General features: G+C 37.1%; 1 protein-coding gene across 2 annotated transcripts in view; it reads right to left on the bottom strand.

The window, feature by feature from the left end:
• The window catches only part of LOC110220720 (CD302 antigen), a 188380-nt gene that overhangs the window by 90555 nt on the left and 78674 nt on the right, over window positions 1-19151 (bottom strand). For both annotated transcript variants that reach the window (XM_021004867.2, XM_021004869.2), the window contains exons 22-27: window positions 17048-17153; window positions 16215-16375; window positions 14872-15001; window positions 7469-7695; window positions 2427-2592; window positions 214-381 (exon numbers count right to left, since the gene is read on the bottom strand). In XM_021004867.2, coding sequence (XP_020860526.1) covers window positions 214-381; window positions 2427-2592; window positions 7469-7695; window positions 14872-15001; window positions 16215-16375; window positions 17048-17153 — 958 coding nt within the window. The remainder of the gene's footprint in view (window positions 1-213; window positions 382-2426; window positions 2593-7468; window positions 7696-14871; window positions 15002-16214; window positions 16376-17047; window positions 17154-19151) is intronic.

Here is a 19151-nt window from a genome sequence, read left to right as displayed (position 1 = left end):
TTTTATCTTCTCAGTAAAGAAATCTTCATTTTTTGTTGTTGTTGATGAAATGATGTGGTATAAAAGGAAATAACTAATGAGAAATGCTGGGAAGTATGAGTGAAACAGAAATCTCAACAACATGCTCCCCCCCATTCTTCTCTTATCTAATCTTTTTTTGTGCATACGAGAGGCAGAAATCATAGAATAAATTCCAAAATACAATACACTTACTTAGATTCTGACATGTAAGTTGCACGTTATCATGTGTTACTGCTAGGAACCTATTTTTGGCAATCATGAAATTGTAGCAATTGTTCTGAAATGGTATCCAAGGTGTATTGAGAACAGTAGATGGACATTTAACAGTGTCAACTTTCTTTACCTCTTCTTCTGTCTCATCTAGAAGACATAATAACAGCAGTCACATGATTATAATCACTCATATTTACATAGCACTTTAAAATTTATGAAGCACTTTCCTCACTAGACCTCTATAATGTGAGCAATGCAGGTATTTTTCTCTCAACCATCCTGATAAACAACTTGGAATTTTAATAGAAAAATCACTAAACTAAATGATATACTCTTTGGCTCAACAACAGCACTGCAAATACTACAAGGAAAGTCAAAGACAATGAGAAAGGTGACATATGCACAAAAATATTTATAGCAGCACTTTTTATGATAACAATGAGCTGGAGACAAAGTGGGTGCCCATTGAAAGGGCTGAACAAATTGTGGCAAAGAACTGGAATAGAATATTATTGTGTGCTAGGGGAAAAGAAGAATATATAGGTTCCAGAGAACCTTGGGGAGACTTGAATAAGCATATAGAATGAAGTATTCAGAACTATGAGAGCAATTTATACAGCAATCATAATAACACAAAGGAAAATAACTTTGAAAAACATAAAAACTCTGATAAATGCTGTTTCTAATTGTGACTTTAGTAGATAAGAGTTGAAGAATGCTTAAGGCAGCTAGATGGCACAGTGAATAGAGTGCCAGGCCTGGAGTCAGGAAGACCTTTGTTCCCAAGTTAAAATCTGGCCTCAGGCACTTACTATGTGACTCTGGGCAAGACACTTAACCCTGTTTGCCTCAGTTTCCTCATCTATAAAATGAGCTGGAGAAGGAAATGACAAACTACTCTAGTATCTTTGCCAAGAAAACTCAAATGGGGTCTCGACGAGTCGGACACGACAGAACAACAAAAATGAATGCTTTCCTCCTCTGAGCAGAATGGTAGTCGACAAAAGGTGGGAAATGAGGCATATGTTATCAGAAGGTCATGAATGAGTATGTTGATTTATTTTGCTTAAGTGTAACAAGGGAGACTGAGAAGTCATTAGGAAGCAACAGTAATATAAAAATATGAAACCATCAACAAAACATTTTAAAATAAAATATTTTTATACTCATACTTTAGAAAAAGTGGAACTATGATTACTGGATTATCCAATCCATTTTAGGTACAAATGTTAAATACCATATAGTTAACCTCCTAGACCTTATTAGGAAATTTCAAAAGCACCTTGATGTAATGGCCTAGAACTAAACAGATTGTTCATGATCACTTGGTCCTCTTGAACTAAAATAACAGTGGTTCTCTTTAGAAGGGAATTTGCCTGGTAGAACCTACTTGGATTCATTATAGAATGGCTGAATGCTTTTAAATTAAAGTGCTTATAGTTCTTGCACCATAGAAGATCTCATAGTTGTCCAAGTCAGAAAAATAAGCAGGCAGGACTTTTACCAAGTTTCTAGAACAATTTTGACTACTTTCTCTAAACACCTCTCTGTAATTTCTTGAGACATTTTTGAATGAGATATTTCAATTTCTAAATACATGGATTCTTCAAAAAAAATAAATACATGAATGATACTTCCCCCACCTACAGATATTGGGTATCCAAGAAAATCCAGTTATAATTTTCTTTAAAGGGAAATTAATTAATTAATTAATTGGGGTGAATATACTACTTTAAGAAAAAACAATCCACACAATTGCAAAAACCAAGCTAGAGTTTGATTATTCAATAAACATTTATTAAGTAACCATGAGGTATAAGACATATTATTGACCTTATAAAAGGATTCCTTTAAATATCAACTATCTAGAGATGTATAAGCATTAGTTTATACAAAGAGACAGAGGGAAGCAAAAATATTAGGAGTTGATGCCATGTGAAAAATGAAGATAAAAACAGCTAAAAAATATTATCAGTGGGAAAATATCCAGTTTACAAAAATGTCATTTACACACAACTTCCCTGAGCACACATATTGTGGAAAGCAATTTACAAAAGTATATTTTCCTACCATTCTATAGTAGCAAATGGCTTCCATGTATGAAATAAGATTTGTCACAGTGCTACTTAAAGCTTGTTACCCCTTAGAGATAATACATTTTAAGAATAGAAATATTTAGAATTATAACTTACTTCCTGAGGTATAACAGATAGCCCCCGAATGGATGCTTCTGCAGCCAGAAGCTTTCCAGAAACCATCAGTGTCCAAAATTACACAGTCTTCAAGTGGTGCACTATTTTCAGACCAGCGGCTAAAGCTGAAATATTTTCCATCTGACCAGCCATAGTTGAGTTCATCCTATAAAAGCAAAGATACATTTTTAAAAATGGGATCACCTTTCTTTTGACCCAGCAGACAAATCTAAGCAAACATACAACAAATGACCACGGCAAAGTATATTACACAAAAATAGTTAAGCAAAATAGCATGAAACTGATTGTGACTGGAAGTACATGCAATCTTACACTTTTATAGTTTACCTTTGTTTGTAATTTATTATCTTGTTAAAAGGAAGGAAGGTTGTATCCTTTGACTTTAACCAGTTAGTACCAACATTGTTCTTTGCATCTGACCTGCTTTTTCCCCCTTTTAATATTGCCTTGATTTACATAGCTGTAGTCTACACATTGTAGCATCTTATATAAGTTCTCACATTTCTTGGATTTTTTTTTCATATTTAAGTGAAAGTGCATGTAAATTCCCTCCTCTCCTCCCACCCCCTCAACTCCACATTGACTAGTTGAAGAATTTAGTCAGGTAAGGTTATAACAATGTTTTAAACTAATTAGAAAACTGTGGCCACAACTAGTTATCCTTTAACAAAATATGAGCAGTTCTTTGAATGAGTCATGAGAGAACAGGGAGATAGTTTAAGCAAATAAATCAGGCACAACCATAGAGGCTTTTTAAATAGAACTGGGAAGTTGGAGTGCTTTGTGTATATGAAGAGGGAAAAAGGGATTTCTTTCTCCTCTCCTATGGTATCTAGTAACAACGTGCTTAGATGAAGACGTTCTATTCAGTTGTTGAGAACATGTTGGTTCAAGAGAATTCAAGGTACAACTTATGGAGTAGGGACACACCTGCTATATATACACACATACACACACACACACACACATACACACATATATAGACCTATGATAACCATTTCTAGGTTGGGGTTGGGAGGAAAGAAAAAAAGTTACATGATAACTTTATTATATATTTAAAATGAATAGTAAGTGGGACATAATCAACTTGCAATTTCATGTATAATAATTTTTTCTTCCTATTCTATGTTATGGAAATGCATGTTTTATTTCTTAAGTTCAGAATAAAATAAATAAAACTTTAAAAAATACACCTTGACTTCAAAGAGCTTATGTATAATTTATCATATTCTAATCTGGAATCTCATAGGAACAGAAAAATAAGCCCTCAAATTACTGATGAAAGGGAGGAAAGGGCGTAAGAAGAAAGTGTATGTGTGTGTGTGTGTGTGTGAAGATCACAGGGAAGGGAGAAGTAGCCCCTCAATTGGGCCTTAATGAAAACTATTCAGGAGGCAGGGAGGGTTGAAGAGAGGCCATTCCAGGAATGGGAAACATGTGCAAAGGCACAGTGACCGAAGAGGACAGGATGAGAATGGGGAGGGAGAGTATACAAGATTTATTGGGTAGAGCATGAGAAGGAAGATGGTGCAGGACGAGCCCATAAAGGTACAGGATGAGCTTGTAAAAGTAGAACATAAACAAATTGTGGAAGGCTTTAAATCCTAGGATTTAAAGGGATGGGGAGCCACTAAAGGTTTTTAAAATAAAGAAGTGGCACAAAAAGAACAGTTTACTGGCAAGACCACTTAGGCAGAAGTGTGAAAGATGGATTGGAGGGGAGAAAGACTAGTGAGGAGGCAGCTACAATAGTTGGCAAGAAGACATTTGTTTGATGCTCAGATATCTATAAAGCACTTTATATCGATTACTGTAACTGAACTTTGCAGCTACCCTTTGAGGGATGTTAAGACAGAGAGGTCAAAGTGTTTTATCTATAATCATACAGGTAGTATTAGAGGCAGAACTCAAATTCGAGTTTTGTCTGATGCCAAATGCAGCTAGATTTCATTTCTTTTTGAGGGATAGTTTGCAGTGGAAACTAAGAGGAGGGGATGGATGTAAAGATATTGCAGAGACAGAATTGACAAGAGTTGATAAAAGGGTGCATGGGTAGAGTAAAGGTTAATAAAAGAGTACAAGACTGCTCTGAGATTAGAGGCTTTCAACGCTTAGTAAGATGGGGTTGCATCAGCAGAAAGAAGGGGAAAGTCAATTGTTCTTTTGCTGTCTGGATGAGAAGAGAAAAATTTTGTCTTTTGGAAGAGCTGATGGAACATATTGGAAGAAATATCCAGTAGGCAATTGGGAATATGAAAAGGGACCTTTGAGTTGAGGTTTTGAGGGGAGATACAGATTTGAGAGTAATAATTACAACAGGCATCTATAAAGTGTTTATAAACACATTAGTTCATTTGATCCTCACGGTAATCCTGTAAGATAAGTGCTACAGATATTATTAGTCCCATTTTATAGATGAGGAAAACTGAGGCTTAGATTTTTCCAGGGTTACCAAGCTAGTGTTTTGGGTAAGATTCATTCATTCATTCATTTATTTATTTTGGTGAGACAAATGGGGTTAAGTGACTTGCCCAGGGTCACACAGGATGAATTTGAACTCAGGTCCTCCTGACTCCAAGGCTGGAGCTTTATTTACTGTGACACCTAGCTGCCCCTTGGGTAAGATTCAAAGGGAGGTCTTCTTGACCCCAAGTGCAGCATGCTGCAGGGTCATCTTCACAGAGGTGCTAATTGAAGCCACGGAGATGAGTATGGAGAAAGAACTAATAATAAGATTTTGGAATAAGGGGTTGGAAGAAGTCTGAGGAGGATACAGAAAATGAATGGTCCTCCTTTTTTATCATGGATCCTTTGGCAGTAATGACGAAATCTGTGGATTTCTTCTTGGAATAATGTTTTTATATAATTGAAGGAAATGCTAAATTTCAGCTAGAGGTTATGGAAATAAAGATGTATATATTTTTCCTGTTTATTTTTATGAACTACTTAAAATCTATCTGTAAACCCTTAGGGAACCATTGACCCCAGGTTAAGAACTGCTGTAAAAATAGTATTTAAGGTTTCTTCTAGCTACAAAATTCCATGATTCTATGTGGAAATAATTGCCATTTCCAAAATACTTCATAAATAACTAAATGCAAAGATATTAAAGCCAAAGTTTTATGCAAAAAAAGGAATGGTCCCTAAACAGTTTCATCCCTAGGGAGAACCAGAGGACATTACCTCTCCAAGCTAACTGGTATTTATTAATTATTCATTACTATATGAGAGGTAGTAGGAATATAAACTTCTCCTTATTTACTTGCAACCTCCCCGCTGCCTTCAAACATGCCAAGTTCTTCACTAGATCTAATCACCCCTTCAAGCTATCATTCAAGAAGCCTCTGTTCTGGCTTTTTCTTTTCTCTCTCTACACTACCTCTTTTGGTGACTTTATCAACTCCCATAGATTAATGATCCCAGAGGGCTTTATGAAGATAACTCATGGAACCATATAGTACTGCAAAACTTATTGGACACTTTAAACTGGACAACCTGGAGACATCTCAAACCCTTCTTCCAAACTACCTTATTTCTGTCAATGGGACCACCACCACCACCCTTCTAGTCTTCCAGGTTCTCAGTGCTCTCCTTCAATCCTCACTCTCACTCACTCTACAGATCTATTAAATTACTAAAGCTTGTCATTTCTACTTTTGCAACATCTCTCACCTCTGACTCTTTCTCTTTATTCACAAAGTCACTATCTTCATTCAGTTCTTCATCACCTCTCTGGACTCAGAGAGGACTCTCTGGACCTCATCTGGCCTATTTCAATAGCTTCCTGAATTGGACTCCTTGTCTCAAATTTCTTCCCACTCTAATCCATCTTCCATACAACTTTCAAAAATTTCCCAGGCTAGAATCAGGAAGATATGAATTTAAATCCGGTCTCAGACACTTATTAGCTATGTGACCCTGGGCAAGTCACTTAACTTTTGTTTGTCTCAGTTTCCTAGACTGTAAAATGGAGATGATAACAGCATCTACCTCCCAGGGTTGTTGTGAGAATCAAATGAGATAATAATTGTAAAGGGTTTAGCACAGTGCCTGACACATAGTAAGTGCTATATAAATATTACCTATGATGATGATTATTATTAAAATAGCTGTAAATGTAGATTTCTCCATTTTGCTTTCCTACGCAACAAATTTTAGCATTGCTTTCTTTTTTCTTCTTCCTAGGAGAGGTTCCAGGTTTAGATGACTCTGCCATTTACTACCTGTGCATGAATCCTATAATCAACCTGGGCCTCAATTTTCCAATAACTAAAATAAAAGGGTTGGACCAGACGATTTCTGAGGTCCTTTTTAGCTCTAAATCTGTGATCCTATGTTCTCTTTATCTTCTCTGTAGTTGGATATAGAGAACTTTTCTAGTTCCTACTTTCTATTCACCTCAAGTCTTAATCACAAGTAAAAAAGAAGCATTCTGGGTGGTTACTAGAGATTTCTCTCCTTATTATGTGAACAGAAGAAATATGGCTCTATTCATCGATGGTAAGACGCCTGCTACTGAAGGCCATATACATTTTGAATTTCTCCCTCCTCACCTTCAACACCACCTTCTTCTTCCTCTTCCTCTTCTACTTCCTTGGCTTCAAGTCCCAGCTAAAATCTCATCTTCTACAAGAAGTCTTTCTTGATGCTCCTTAATGCCAGTGCTTTCCCTCTATTGATCATCTCCAATTTATATGTGTGTATATATACATATATATAGTTTATGTATATAAATGTATACATATAAATATATATGTATGTAGTTTGTTTGAACAGAGTTATTTGCATGACGTCTCCCTCTATCCGACTAGGAGCCCCTTGAGAGCAAGGACTATCTTTTGCCCTTCTTTGTAGCACTTAGCACAGTGCCTAACATATAACAAACACTTATGGATTACTGACTGACTGTACTGGAATAAAATGCTGCACTCTATGGATAAATTTAGGCTTTCATTACAGAAAACATTTCTGAAAACAAATGTTCACACAATTTCTCCATAGCGTCAGGACAGTATACTTACATCTTGGCTTGAGAGTCCAATCCACAATGAAGAATTACTAAGAACAGTCTGCACAGTAAGGAAAGCTTGTTGATAAGGATTTGTGATGCTCACTAACTGCATGGCCTCCTTTTGGCACTCCTTCAGGGCCTCATACCAAGTCATCGCTTTCAGGATTATTTTGTAGGAATAACCTCGATACTTTATAATGCCAGAGGTGTTTGGCAACATGTGATTATCTTGAATTTCTGTGTCAAAAATAAAAAGAAATCACCTGAAAGCCCTGGGTAATTGCCTTTTATTTTTTAAACACTGGTCACAAAGGGCTCAGTTCCAATGTTCCCTCCTCCACGTCCCCTCCGTTCTGCATCCCCCCGGCCTGTAATATGGGACTACGTGGAGGTTTTAGAGCAGGAGTGTGAGGACGAAAGAGAATTCACTTGTCACTACAAGTAAAATGTTTGACAAAGGATTTTTCTTTTCTGAAAATAAAGGAAAACTCCATTCATCTGATCTAATGTTTTCTGTGCAATTTTTAAGTCCTTAACAGAGTAGAGAAGTGGCTTGAAATCAGATTGTTGCTCAAGGTCGATGGCAACTACTTCTATTGTCTGAATTGCTTTATTAAGGGGATATATCAAGTGTCCTCTCCACACTAGTTCTGACACCCTGCTTAATTCCTGAAAGGATAGCCAATCTTTACATTTCAAGGTTCACACTGGAAAGAGCACTTATAAGCAGATCTCCAAAGTCATCCTTTAAGGTTATGTTTCAGTTTTGCTTTATGGTCAGTGTCTGGGAATGAAAGGCAGCAAGTATCAGATTGTGGGACAAACAGTTAATAGCTTTAATAATAATAAAAAGTTTAATAATAGCATTTATATAGTGCTTTAAGGTTTGCTAAGTGCTTTATAGGCATCTCATTTGATTCTCACAATGATCATTTGAGGTAGGTACCATTATTATCTCCATTTTACAGATGAGGAAATTGAGACTGAGAAAGGTTAAGTGACTTGCCCAGAGTCATATGAAAGTGTCAAGTCGGATTTGAACTAGGGTCTAATGAAATCCAAGTCCAGCACTATAACCACCATGGTGTCTCAATAATTACTATCAGAATGCCACTTCTTGGTGTACGGAGGTACTATGGAACATGGCTTTAGAAGCAGAAATCTGCCCTGGACAAGGAAATTCATCTCTTTCAACCTCAGTTTCCTTGTCTATGAAATGAAGGAGCTGGACTAGACGTTCTACCGCTATGACTCCTCGACAGTGTAAGGCCACTCTGATTACATGATGAAGCTCTATTTCTCTTTATCCACTCTGCCTCCCTGTTAAAACCTCACTGTACTCTGGGTGAATAAAAGGAACTACAAAACTTTTTGGAAGGATACTAGAAACCCATTCTCAGACACCTATTTAACTGCTATTTAGAATAGAAGGTGGCGTGATTAATGAAGTGTTGGGTGTCCACATTCTCTTCCAAGCATAAGCTTAGCAAATAATGTTTGTCTTTATAATAGAGTTAATCATTTGACATTTGATGAAGTGGGGTAGGCAGGTCATAAAGGATAAGAAGGTGATTTGTTGCCCTCTACAGACTGTAATCTGATTCTTACACCACTTTTCCGTTTCTACTACAGGTCACTATTGAAGCAGGTATGGGCATGTGTGGGGAAAGCATGCCTCTTTCCCTTCTGCTAGTGTGACACACATCTATGGGCGAGGGCCCAGATCTGCATTTCCATAGTGATATCAGAGAAGTGAGATAGTGTCATATATTCACAGTTTTTACTTGAGTTTTTGTGCTCTTACTCAGCTCCACATATTGTATCCCACAATAGGGAGAGGTCTGATTGAATAAGACATATGGAGATCAAAAACTAGAAAAACCCACTGCACAATTGAGTTGCTCAGATGGATATTCTCAGTGATATAGTGGAATGGGCACTGCACTTTAAATTAGAAGTTAATTTTTCTGTATTTGTTTATGGCCATTAGGTGTCACAGTGGATAGGCCTAGAGCCAAGACTCATCTTCATGAGTTCAGATCCAGGCTCAGACACTTACTAGCTGTGTGATCCTGGGAAAGTCATTTAACCTTGTTAGCCTCAGTTTCCTCATATGTAAAATGAGCTGGAGAAGGGAATGGCAAGCCACTCCAGCATCTTTGCCAAGAGAACCCTAAATGGGACCACAAAGAGTCAGATACGATTGAACAATTAACAACAACAACAATAACATATAACCAAAGTGTCACTGGGTCATAGAATTTAAATCTTGAAGGAACCATAGAAGTAGATCTTTTAGTCTGGTCCCCTCGTTTAATAGACAAGGAAACTGAGGTTGAAAGAGATGAATTGAGTTGCCCAAAGAAATCTTCTGATTTCAAAATAATGTTCCATAGTTCTTTATTTTTAAAGAAAATCCCACATATAGCTATTTCATATATGCTAGAGGTAGAGGCAATATGGCACAGCGGATAGAGAACTGGCATTGAATCCTAACTTCATTTGTTCACATATTCTTTTTTTTTTTTTAGCAGATATCTTACATGGAAAAGGTAGAGTTTAACTTAACCTCTTTGATGATCAGTTAACTAAGCTATGAAAAGGATATATTTATACTATCCAGTTTGTTCTCTGTAAAACTGTGTTATATAAAATGAATTATTAATTATTTTTGGTGTTCAATCATTTCAGTCATGTCTGACTCTTGGGGTTCCCAAAGATAATGGAGTGGTTTGCTATTTCCTTCTCCAGCTCAATTTACAGATGAGGAAACTGAGGCAAATAAGGTTAAATGACTTGCCCAGGGTCATATAGTATCTGAGATTGAATCTGTACTCAGGCCTTGCACTTATCTACTCTGCCACCTAGCTACCCTATTAATAATTAGCCAATTATCAATGTGATGGGAGCTTGCTTTGCACATGCCTAGATCTACTACCATGGAGGCACTCTGCTTCTGGAAGGAAACATCTTACTTCTTCCACCACATTGCTGGGAGTAGGTGCCTTCTTCATAGTTGGAACAGCTGTGTCTTTAATACTGACAGACTGGGACAGTCTTTCTATTTTGTGCACTCTTTGTTGCTGTGTCCAGAGGGTGATGATCACGCACAGTTCACCCACAGTTTAGGGGCCACGAATTGAATCGAGAATGGGAGGGATACATTTCCTCTTCTTTCCTTTTAGGACCTGGGACTTGGGGGTGTTTCTGTTTCCTCTGTCCTTCTCAGTTTCAGGTATAGGAGGTACCTGTGGGCCCTGGCAGCAGGAGCCACTCCGACTCTGACAGCAAGCCTCCTAGGCAAGATGTTGCAGTCAGTCAGCTCAGCAGGGAAGCCATGAAAAGCCAGGGTGCCTGGGACTTGAGACCAAGGAGGGGTCTTGGTGCTGGAATTGGGGCTGTGCTCTGTAGGAAACCAAGCTAAATTGTGAACCTTAGGCTCTTTCCCTCTCCCAGAGCCTGAGGTAGTAAAGGGGGAGGGAAGGGAGTATGCTTTTCAGGTACTGAGGAATGTTTGTATATTTGATTGTTATACTTTTGAAGTAAATATTTCTTTGTAAAAGTTGATCCTACTTTAGTAGGATGGAAGTGGGGTAAGGGGTCCCTACAACTGAGGAAACATCACTGACAGAGAGTCTAGACACCTCCCCTTGAGGCAACCCAAGAATCTTGGGGAGGGGTAAAACATAACATACTTGGCTTTCAGGCAACGGGGGCAAGGTGGTCAAGTGTTATATTAATAATAACAACAGTAGTTACACCTAGAACACTGTTGTTCAGTTTCAGTCATGTTCCGACTGTGTGATCCCATTTGGGGTTTTCTTGGCAAAGATAATGGAGTAGTTTGCCATTTCCTTCTCCAGCTCATTTTGCAGATGAGGAAACTGAGGCAAACAGGGTTAGTGGCTTGCCTAGCGTCACACAGTAAGTGTCTGAGGTCAGATTTGAACTCAGGAAGGATCTTTATGCCCACTCTATCCACCGAGACACCTAGCTGCCCCAAATACACTATTGGCATTTAATAAATGCTTATCATTATTGGCTTAGGGTTCAGTCTTCATTCGTTTTTTAAAATTTAGCCAATAGTGGTTCGATAGATTAACGTAAAATTTTGCTTTGGGGTATGGTTATGGGGTACATGACATGGGATACACAATGATTTTCCTCTAAAAATACCAATTTCAAAACAAAATCTGATGGCAAAAAAATACTTTGTATCATTTTGATGCACCATTCCTAATAATTTAATGAGATTGCAAGATGAAACTTTGTTACGCAGGGCAACTCTTAGGAAGGCATATCTATAACACTAAGTACCTTGCTAAGAGGACCCGGGCTGAGTGGTAGTCAGGTGAAGTGGACTCCTGAAAGACAACTCATCTTCTTTTGTGGTCTCTAAAATTAAACTATGAAATGGATTGGCCTCTTTTTCCCCTCCACAATCTCTCCTTCTGAGACATCTAGATTAGGGTACAGTGAGGAAAAGAGGGGGTTTCTCCTAATCTCTCATTCACCTCAGGAGCAGAAATGGTGAGAGTAAGAAGTACGTGGCAATGGTAGTTAAGTGTTTACACATAGACAGGGAGAGGAATTCTAGGAACACTGTTCTAGAACCCCAGCCTTCTGCATACAATGAGACTTTGAATTCCCTAGGGAATATGATCCTGGAATCTAACTTTCTAGCCTGAGAAGCACTACCTCTGGGAACTGCCTTGTAGTCGTCCCAAGTTTAAGAGTTTCTGAATTCAAATGTTTGAGCAGCAGCCTCTCAGCAGGCTTCCTCAACAGCATACTTCTTGGAGTAGGATGAAGGTCATTCTGCAGCTGAAGATCTACATCCATGTCATGGATGGGTCACACATGTGGATCTTGTCAAATTTTCTTACTGTTGCTATGAGTTTTCCTGATAGTACAGGTATGAGGTGAATGAGGAGTCCTCTTCAGTAGTCCCAAAGATCAACTTCCAAGAGGAGGGTGATGTTCCACGGGCTTCTGTGAGTTCTTTCATTCCTATGCATTTTTCTTTGTGGAGGGTAAAATAAAGGCGATCTTACATCTGCTAGGGGTAGGAGCAGTATGTCCTAACTAGATTAAAATGTAATTGGGAAATGTTTAACAACATAAATTAAAAATACAACACTACATAGATAATGTTAATTTGTGGTTTCCTAAGTCAAGATGCAGCTGGCAGGGATGTCTTTCTATTTGTGTTTGACATCACTGCTCTTGATCAGAGGTGTCCACGCAAATAGAAATGGAGGCCACTAAACTATACATAAGGATCAGCATATTGACTTAGGGTTTGTTGTTGTTGTTTTTTTTTTTTTTGTATTTTATTTTTTTCTCAGTTACACTTAAAATCTTTTTAACTTTTTTTTCAATTTAGAGTTCTAAATTCTCTTTCCTCCCTCTCCTCGCACTTCCTTGAGAAGGTAAGCAATTTAATATAGGTTACACATGTGAAGTCATGCTAAAAATATTTCTATATTAGCCATGTTGCAAAAGAAAGTGAAGACAAAAAAACCAAGAAAAATAAAATTAAAAAAAAACCCTATGCTTCGATCTGCATCCAGATTCCATCAGTTCTGGGGGGAAAGCATTTTTTGTCATAAGTCCTTCAGAATTTTGATTTAGTTTTAAAATGTAATATTTAACTCTAAAACTATCAGGTTGCAGAGAAGATGTTGATTTGAATTGGTAGAGAGATTTCTTCATCTTGGAGTTCCCCATGCCAATATTATGACAGGTTCAGTATCTATTCCATACCTAATGCCTGTATTGCACATTGTATATTATATTGTGCCCGCATGGGTGTTGGAACCCTATTACCCACATTAGGAGAAACCTAGACTTGAACTATAACTAAGCATTATTTTTATAGTTTTCTAGAGAATTCCAGGTAGGGCAGGAACCAAAGAGAGAAACTGATCCTTTTGAGGTTACCTTCCAGGAGCAAACTGATTTTGTGTGATCCAAGTTCTTGAGAGAAAGGGTCTGACTATGGTTCACATATTGATCTAGATTTTGTTCAACTTTTTAAATTTATGAACTGTATTTGATGAAGTCCAGTGAAAAAGAATTGATGCTTTAGGATAATACTCTGTAATCATCTTCAAATACAGCAATCGACGCAAGATTTAGGAGGAACTTAGCAGTACTTTTTCTCTAGATTCATTGTCATGGAGCTCCAAATTCTTGACAAGATGGGTCAGTGGCATCCAACCCACATGGTACTTATATCTGTGATAGCACAATGCTTATGCAGTGTAGTTGTAAGGATAGAATGAAACACAGCTTAGCCAACCTCTACTTGTTCATCAAAGCTTTTGCAACTCATTTCCCACACTATAAACCAAGATTGTTGTTGTTGTCCATTTGTTTCAGATGTGTCTGACTCTTCCTGACCCCATTTGGGGTTTTCTCAGCAAAGATGCTGGAGTGGTTTTTCATTTCCTTCTCAAACTCATTTTACAGATGAGGAAACTGTATGTACATGTGTGTACATGCACATATGTGTATGTGTGTATATGTATGCACATATGTGTGCATATGTATATATGGACATATACACACATGTACACACATATAGATTCGTGCATGTTATCTATATGTCTTGCCTACCTATATTTGTATTTTTCTCAGTGCTTAGGATAGTATTGGGAACACAGTACTCACAGTAATCATTTGCTCACATTTAAAAATAAAAAGCAGATATCTTGCCACTGCAAAGGATGGAAGGGATTACATGAATTTTTGTTTCTGACTACCACAGGTGACAGAATGTGCCCAAGAAGGGAAGGCCCCCTTCGACCACTGGGGGAAGCCTCTGAAGACTTGTCAATAGCAACTAAAGAGGTATGAAAGATGGTTAAGTCAATTTAACCCTAAAAAGGGATACTGATTGGGGGAAAATGGAATTGGACTAAGACAAAGGTTAAGGAATGAAGGCACATGCATATATGTAATGAGATTCTCTTAATTTCCAAACTGCTTCATTGTCATTTTTAATTAAGAGGCTTTAGGAACTGCATTAATTATATTACCATTATCATTCAGGTTCTTAGAATACTATTTATTTAACAGCATCACCTATTAAATAAGAAAAGGTCATAATGTGGAAAACATATTCCTATACCAAAAGAATTAAACTAAACCATTCCTAAACCAAAAGAATGTGTGAAAGCTATTCAGGCTAGACTATTTTAGATCCTAGGATCATCTGCCTTAATAACTCAATCTGCTTCATAAAGTTGAAAGATATCTGAGGACATTATTGTGCCAAGTTAAGCTACATAAAAACTACATTTATGCATTTCAGTGACAAACCTTTTCTGCTAAATTTCATCTTTACCTTTACCTTTATATATGCTATCACACAAGCATAATATTTGCTGCAAATAAAAAAAATCATACCTGAATATTTTTGACATAGAGATAAATTGTGTTGTTCTTGACAGGAAGTTAAATTCCACGTCCCAGTTAACATCGAATTCTGAAGATTGAGCATCACAGCACAATGACTGTTTGCATCTTCATCAAAATACTAAATAAAAAGGCAAAGGATTCATAACACTGAAGTATGAAGATCAAGGACAGTTTAAGTGATTTATTTTTTCAGAGACACATAATCCAGGCCCAAGGACTTTCTGAGTTTTCGTTTTTAATGTATTTCAACAAAGAACTAAATTAATTGGATTCAGAAACCCTACTGAATTCCCCAAAGCACAGGAAAACAGAACTAACTTTAAAATACCCCAGTAAAGCTTTAGAGAACACTCAAATCTCCTATAATGTGATTACAACAATTCTTGTGTAACACTGGTGTTTGGTGATGCTAATGTGGAGAATATTACAGCAGACACAAATGCTTTGAATACTCTCAAAATCACCTTTTTGGAATGGCCAATGACTGAAACTTTGCCTATGGTGTTAAAGAATGGGAGCTAGTTTTAAAGTGTGTGTGAGGACGGGGAAGGATGTGGAGGGAAGCTACAGAAGTGGCTGGCAGCTACTGTAATTGTCACCAATACCACTGTTGCTCATATTTAGCGCCTCTTTTTGTGATTTATGTCCATTTCTTAGGAAAAACCATTGTTCATGATTGAATTGTTATCTGTCTTATAGAATTTTTTAAAGGACTTTGAGCCTGAGGCCAAAAATTTCAAAAGATTAAATAAAATCTTGTGCCTGAATTCACAAAAAGTCTATGAATTTGGTTAGGAAAAAAAATTTAATTTTTTTTTTCACCAACTGGAATTTAGCATTTTCTCCAACTAAAAAGGCACCTATGCGGTGCAGTGGATACAGTGCTGAGCCTGGAGTCAGGAACATTCAACTTCTGAGTTCAAATCTGGCCTCAGACAGTTGCCAGCTATGTGATCCTGGGCAAGTCACTTCACATACTCTGTTTGCCTCAGTTTCCTCATCTGAAAAATGAACTGGAGGAGGAAATGGCAAACCACTCCAGCATCTTTGCCAGGAAAACCCCAACCAGGGCCATGGAGAATCAGACAGGACTGAAACAACATGATTCTGGGAAGAGTTCCATAGGCTTCACCAGACTAACAAAGGGGTTCATAACACAAGAAAGTTTAAGAGCCCCTTCACTGGAACATAGGCCTGGAAACTAGGATTCTACAATGTTGTTGGAAGGAAGCAGAGATGTACAGTGGGTGTCCTTCTGCTCCTGTGACAATATTTTATGGTAGATCTGGGCATTCGATATAACTGTAGCCACTGACGTGCTATAAACTTACATCCATTGGTATCCTTTGTTCCCGTCCCTGCAATAATGGGTGGAAGTTACTGTATAACAGCCTGTTATTATCAGTCCATTTACTCATCTTTGTCATGGTGCTTCTGGACAAGCCAATCCAAACATTATCTCCCAAGTCGGGCAGTAAATATGTAATAAAGTCTGTTAAGAAAGAGAATGATTCAGAATTTATGCCTTATCTAAAATAGTTTTTAAAAAAAGTGAACACTTGCCCCCTTGCTTACTCACCTAACTCAACAGTTACTAAGGCATGGATTTTTTGTTCATTAAGAAGTCAGTAATATATTTTAATATACAATTATATCATAAAATACAAACTTCTACATATTAGACTATTTTTCCCTGCTACATATTCTGAAGAATTTCTAAAATTCTAAATTCTTTTATTTGCAAAATACATCAAATCCTTAAGTGTCACCTAGGTTTTTTACTGTGTCCAGAATCTGAACTATTGTCCAATAGAACTTCACTGACATTATAGCCTGTTTCTACATTTCCCCTACTGCTTTCTCTTGTTATTATTCTGCTATACTTCCCATTATCCCTATCAGCCACATTCTAATCAGATCTGGTTTCCATGTGAGAGGTTCTTAACCTAGGTTTTGTGAGCTTAAAAAATACTTTGACAACTGAATTTCAATATTCAAGACAAGTAAGCTAAAATAAGAGTACTAGAATTGGTTTCCTTTGTAATTTATGCATCTAAAAACATAATTCTGAAAAGGAGTCCATAGTCTCCCCCAGACTACCTAACAGATCCATGCCACAAAAAAAAAAAAACTTTAGGAAATTCACTTTAATTCATCATCTTACCTTGTTCACTTTGGCTCAGGACTGAAGGAAGGGTACCACCATAGGTATGGCAAGCTTCCTTAGCTTCAAAAAATGTACAAAGCTTTGGTTTAATCTTTAGAAAACACTGCAAACAAAGAGTATACATAATCTATAAGGGCCAGGGACATGAAAGCTCAGAGAAAATATCTCTGTCTAAATAGTTTACCTCCAGAAAACTTATTTTTAGGCCATGAGAATACCATCTAGATTCAACATTTTAATTTAAAGGAGGAACTCTCCTCAAAACCAAACCAAAGCAAACCCCTCTGCATACCAAATTACATATTTTAAAGATACGGCTAAAAAAAGCTATGGTGATGTTTCTTTTTTTCTCTCAGTAGTGAATATCTGCTATGAAAATTTCTGTAAGCCCAGCACTGTCAATTAATCAATCAATCAATCAATCAATCAACATTTATCAGATGTCTACTATGTGTCAGGCACTACACGCCAAGTTGCTAAAGACAGAAAAAAAAGGCAAAAGAGCCTTCGAGGAGCTTAATATGAAAGATGCCAGGCTAGCTTCCTTCTTATTATGAACAAACACAAATACTTTGAATAATCTCTGAGTTGGAAGAGAGCTCAAAGGTCATATCAAGAATCTACTTTATAGCACTGAAGATAAATTACATAAAGAGGGAAGAACCTAATGAACTTGAATCTCCATTATATCCCTCGAACTTTTCTGAACTTTTATGATGTACATGGTTCAGTTTTGCTTCACTGTAGTTGTACACATTTTGGATTTTGTTTTTTAAAGTGGTATCACCTCTCTCCCCCCATAGATAAGCAGTGTTAAGTAGTAGATTGAGGGGTTGTCTTGGAGGCAGCGAAATCTAAGCTGAAGTTCTGCTCTGACACATACTAGCTGTGTGACTATGGGCAAACCACATTATCCTTCAGTGACTCTAAGCCTACAAAGTGGCCAATGAGTTGCTGCTTCGCTTTGGAAGATGGAATTTTCATGCCAGGAATTCTCTCTACCCATGAAATCATAGGTTATAACTCCACTCATCTCTCAGACTTTCAGATACACCTTTCCATGAATTGAGAGCTATGAAAATACACTGCTTGTTTTAACAGTTTAATTAAATTTTTATCATATTGATTAACCATAATTTTTGTTTCTCTACTTCCTTATTATGGGACATTTGGGTTATTTCTAATCATACACATAAAACTGTACAGAAGATCTTCATGCTGATTATTTTTCCTTCTCTTTTTGACCATTTCTTTGGGGTATAGGCCCAAACCAGAATTATTAAGTCAATGAGTACAAATAGTTTGTGTGTGTGTGTGTGTGTGTGTGTGTGTGTGTGTGTGTGTGATGCAACATTCTAAATTTATTTTTATTATTATTACTAGTTACATAAGGATCCTTAAAATTTCTTTGTTAGTGAGATCCTACATTTTTGTACGCAAATGCAAGATATTTCCTCAAGCATAAGCTGTCTGAGCAAGTGGATATTTAGCAAATGTTGGTTGGATTAGATGGCCTGAATCAGAGGTTCCACTGCACAGATGTTCCTTCCACTAATATAGCTCACACAATCTCAATGCTTTTTCTGACCTATTCATTTCTTATCCATATTTTCCATAACTCCTCCCCACAGAATCCACTTGAGTCACTGAACCACCTCTAGGGTGGGTTTGGGGGGGGGGGAGAGGAGAGAAAAAAGAAAGGAAAAAAATAAATTTACATGATAATTTTGCTGTATGTTTGAAAGTATAGCAAGTTGCCCACAGTAGATTTGCAGTTTCATGTGCAATCATCTCTTTTATTGTACTATGTTATGGAAATGCTTGTTTTATTACATAAATTAAAAATAAAATTAAAAAAAGAAATGTTTCCTGATTAACAAAAGCACAAGCTTTAGAGTCAAAGGACATTGGTGTGAATTCTGGCACTGCTAATGTGATCAGAGGCAAATTATTTAAACTTTTGAGCCTCTTTCTTCATCTATAAAATGTGTGCTTGGACTAGATGATATCTAAGGCCCCTTCCAAATCCTGTGATCCAATGATTTCAACTTGCAGAGCTTATAAAATATACAAGCAGACTTTAAAAATATAATTGTAGTTT

This window comes from Phascolarctos cinereus, unplaced genomic scaffold (assembly GCF_003287225.1).
Source record: "Phascolarctos cinereus isolate Bilbo 61053 unplaced genomic scaffold, phaCin_HiC Scaffold_726;HRSCAF=1367, whole genome shotgun sequence".
In the NCBI taxonomy this organism is placed as follows: Eukaryota; Metazoa; Chordata; class Mammalia; order Diprotodontia; family Phascolarctidae; genus Phascolarctos; species Phascolarctos cinereus.
This window is presented reverse-complemented; position numbering and strand designations above follow the sequence as displayed.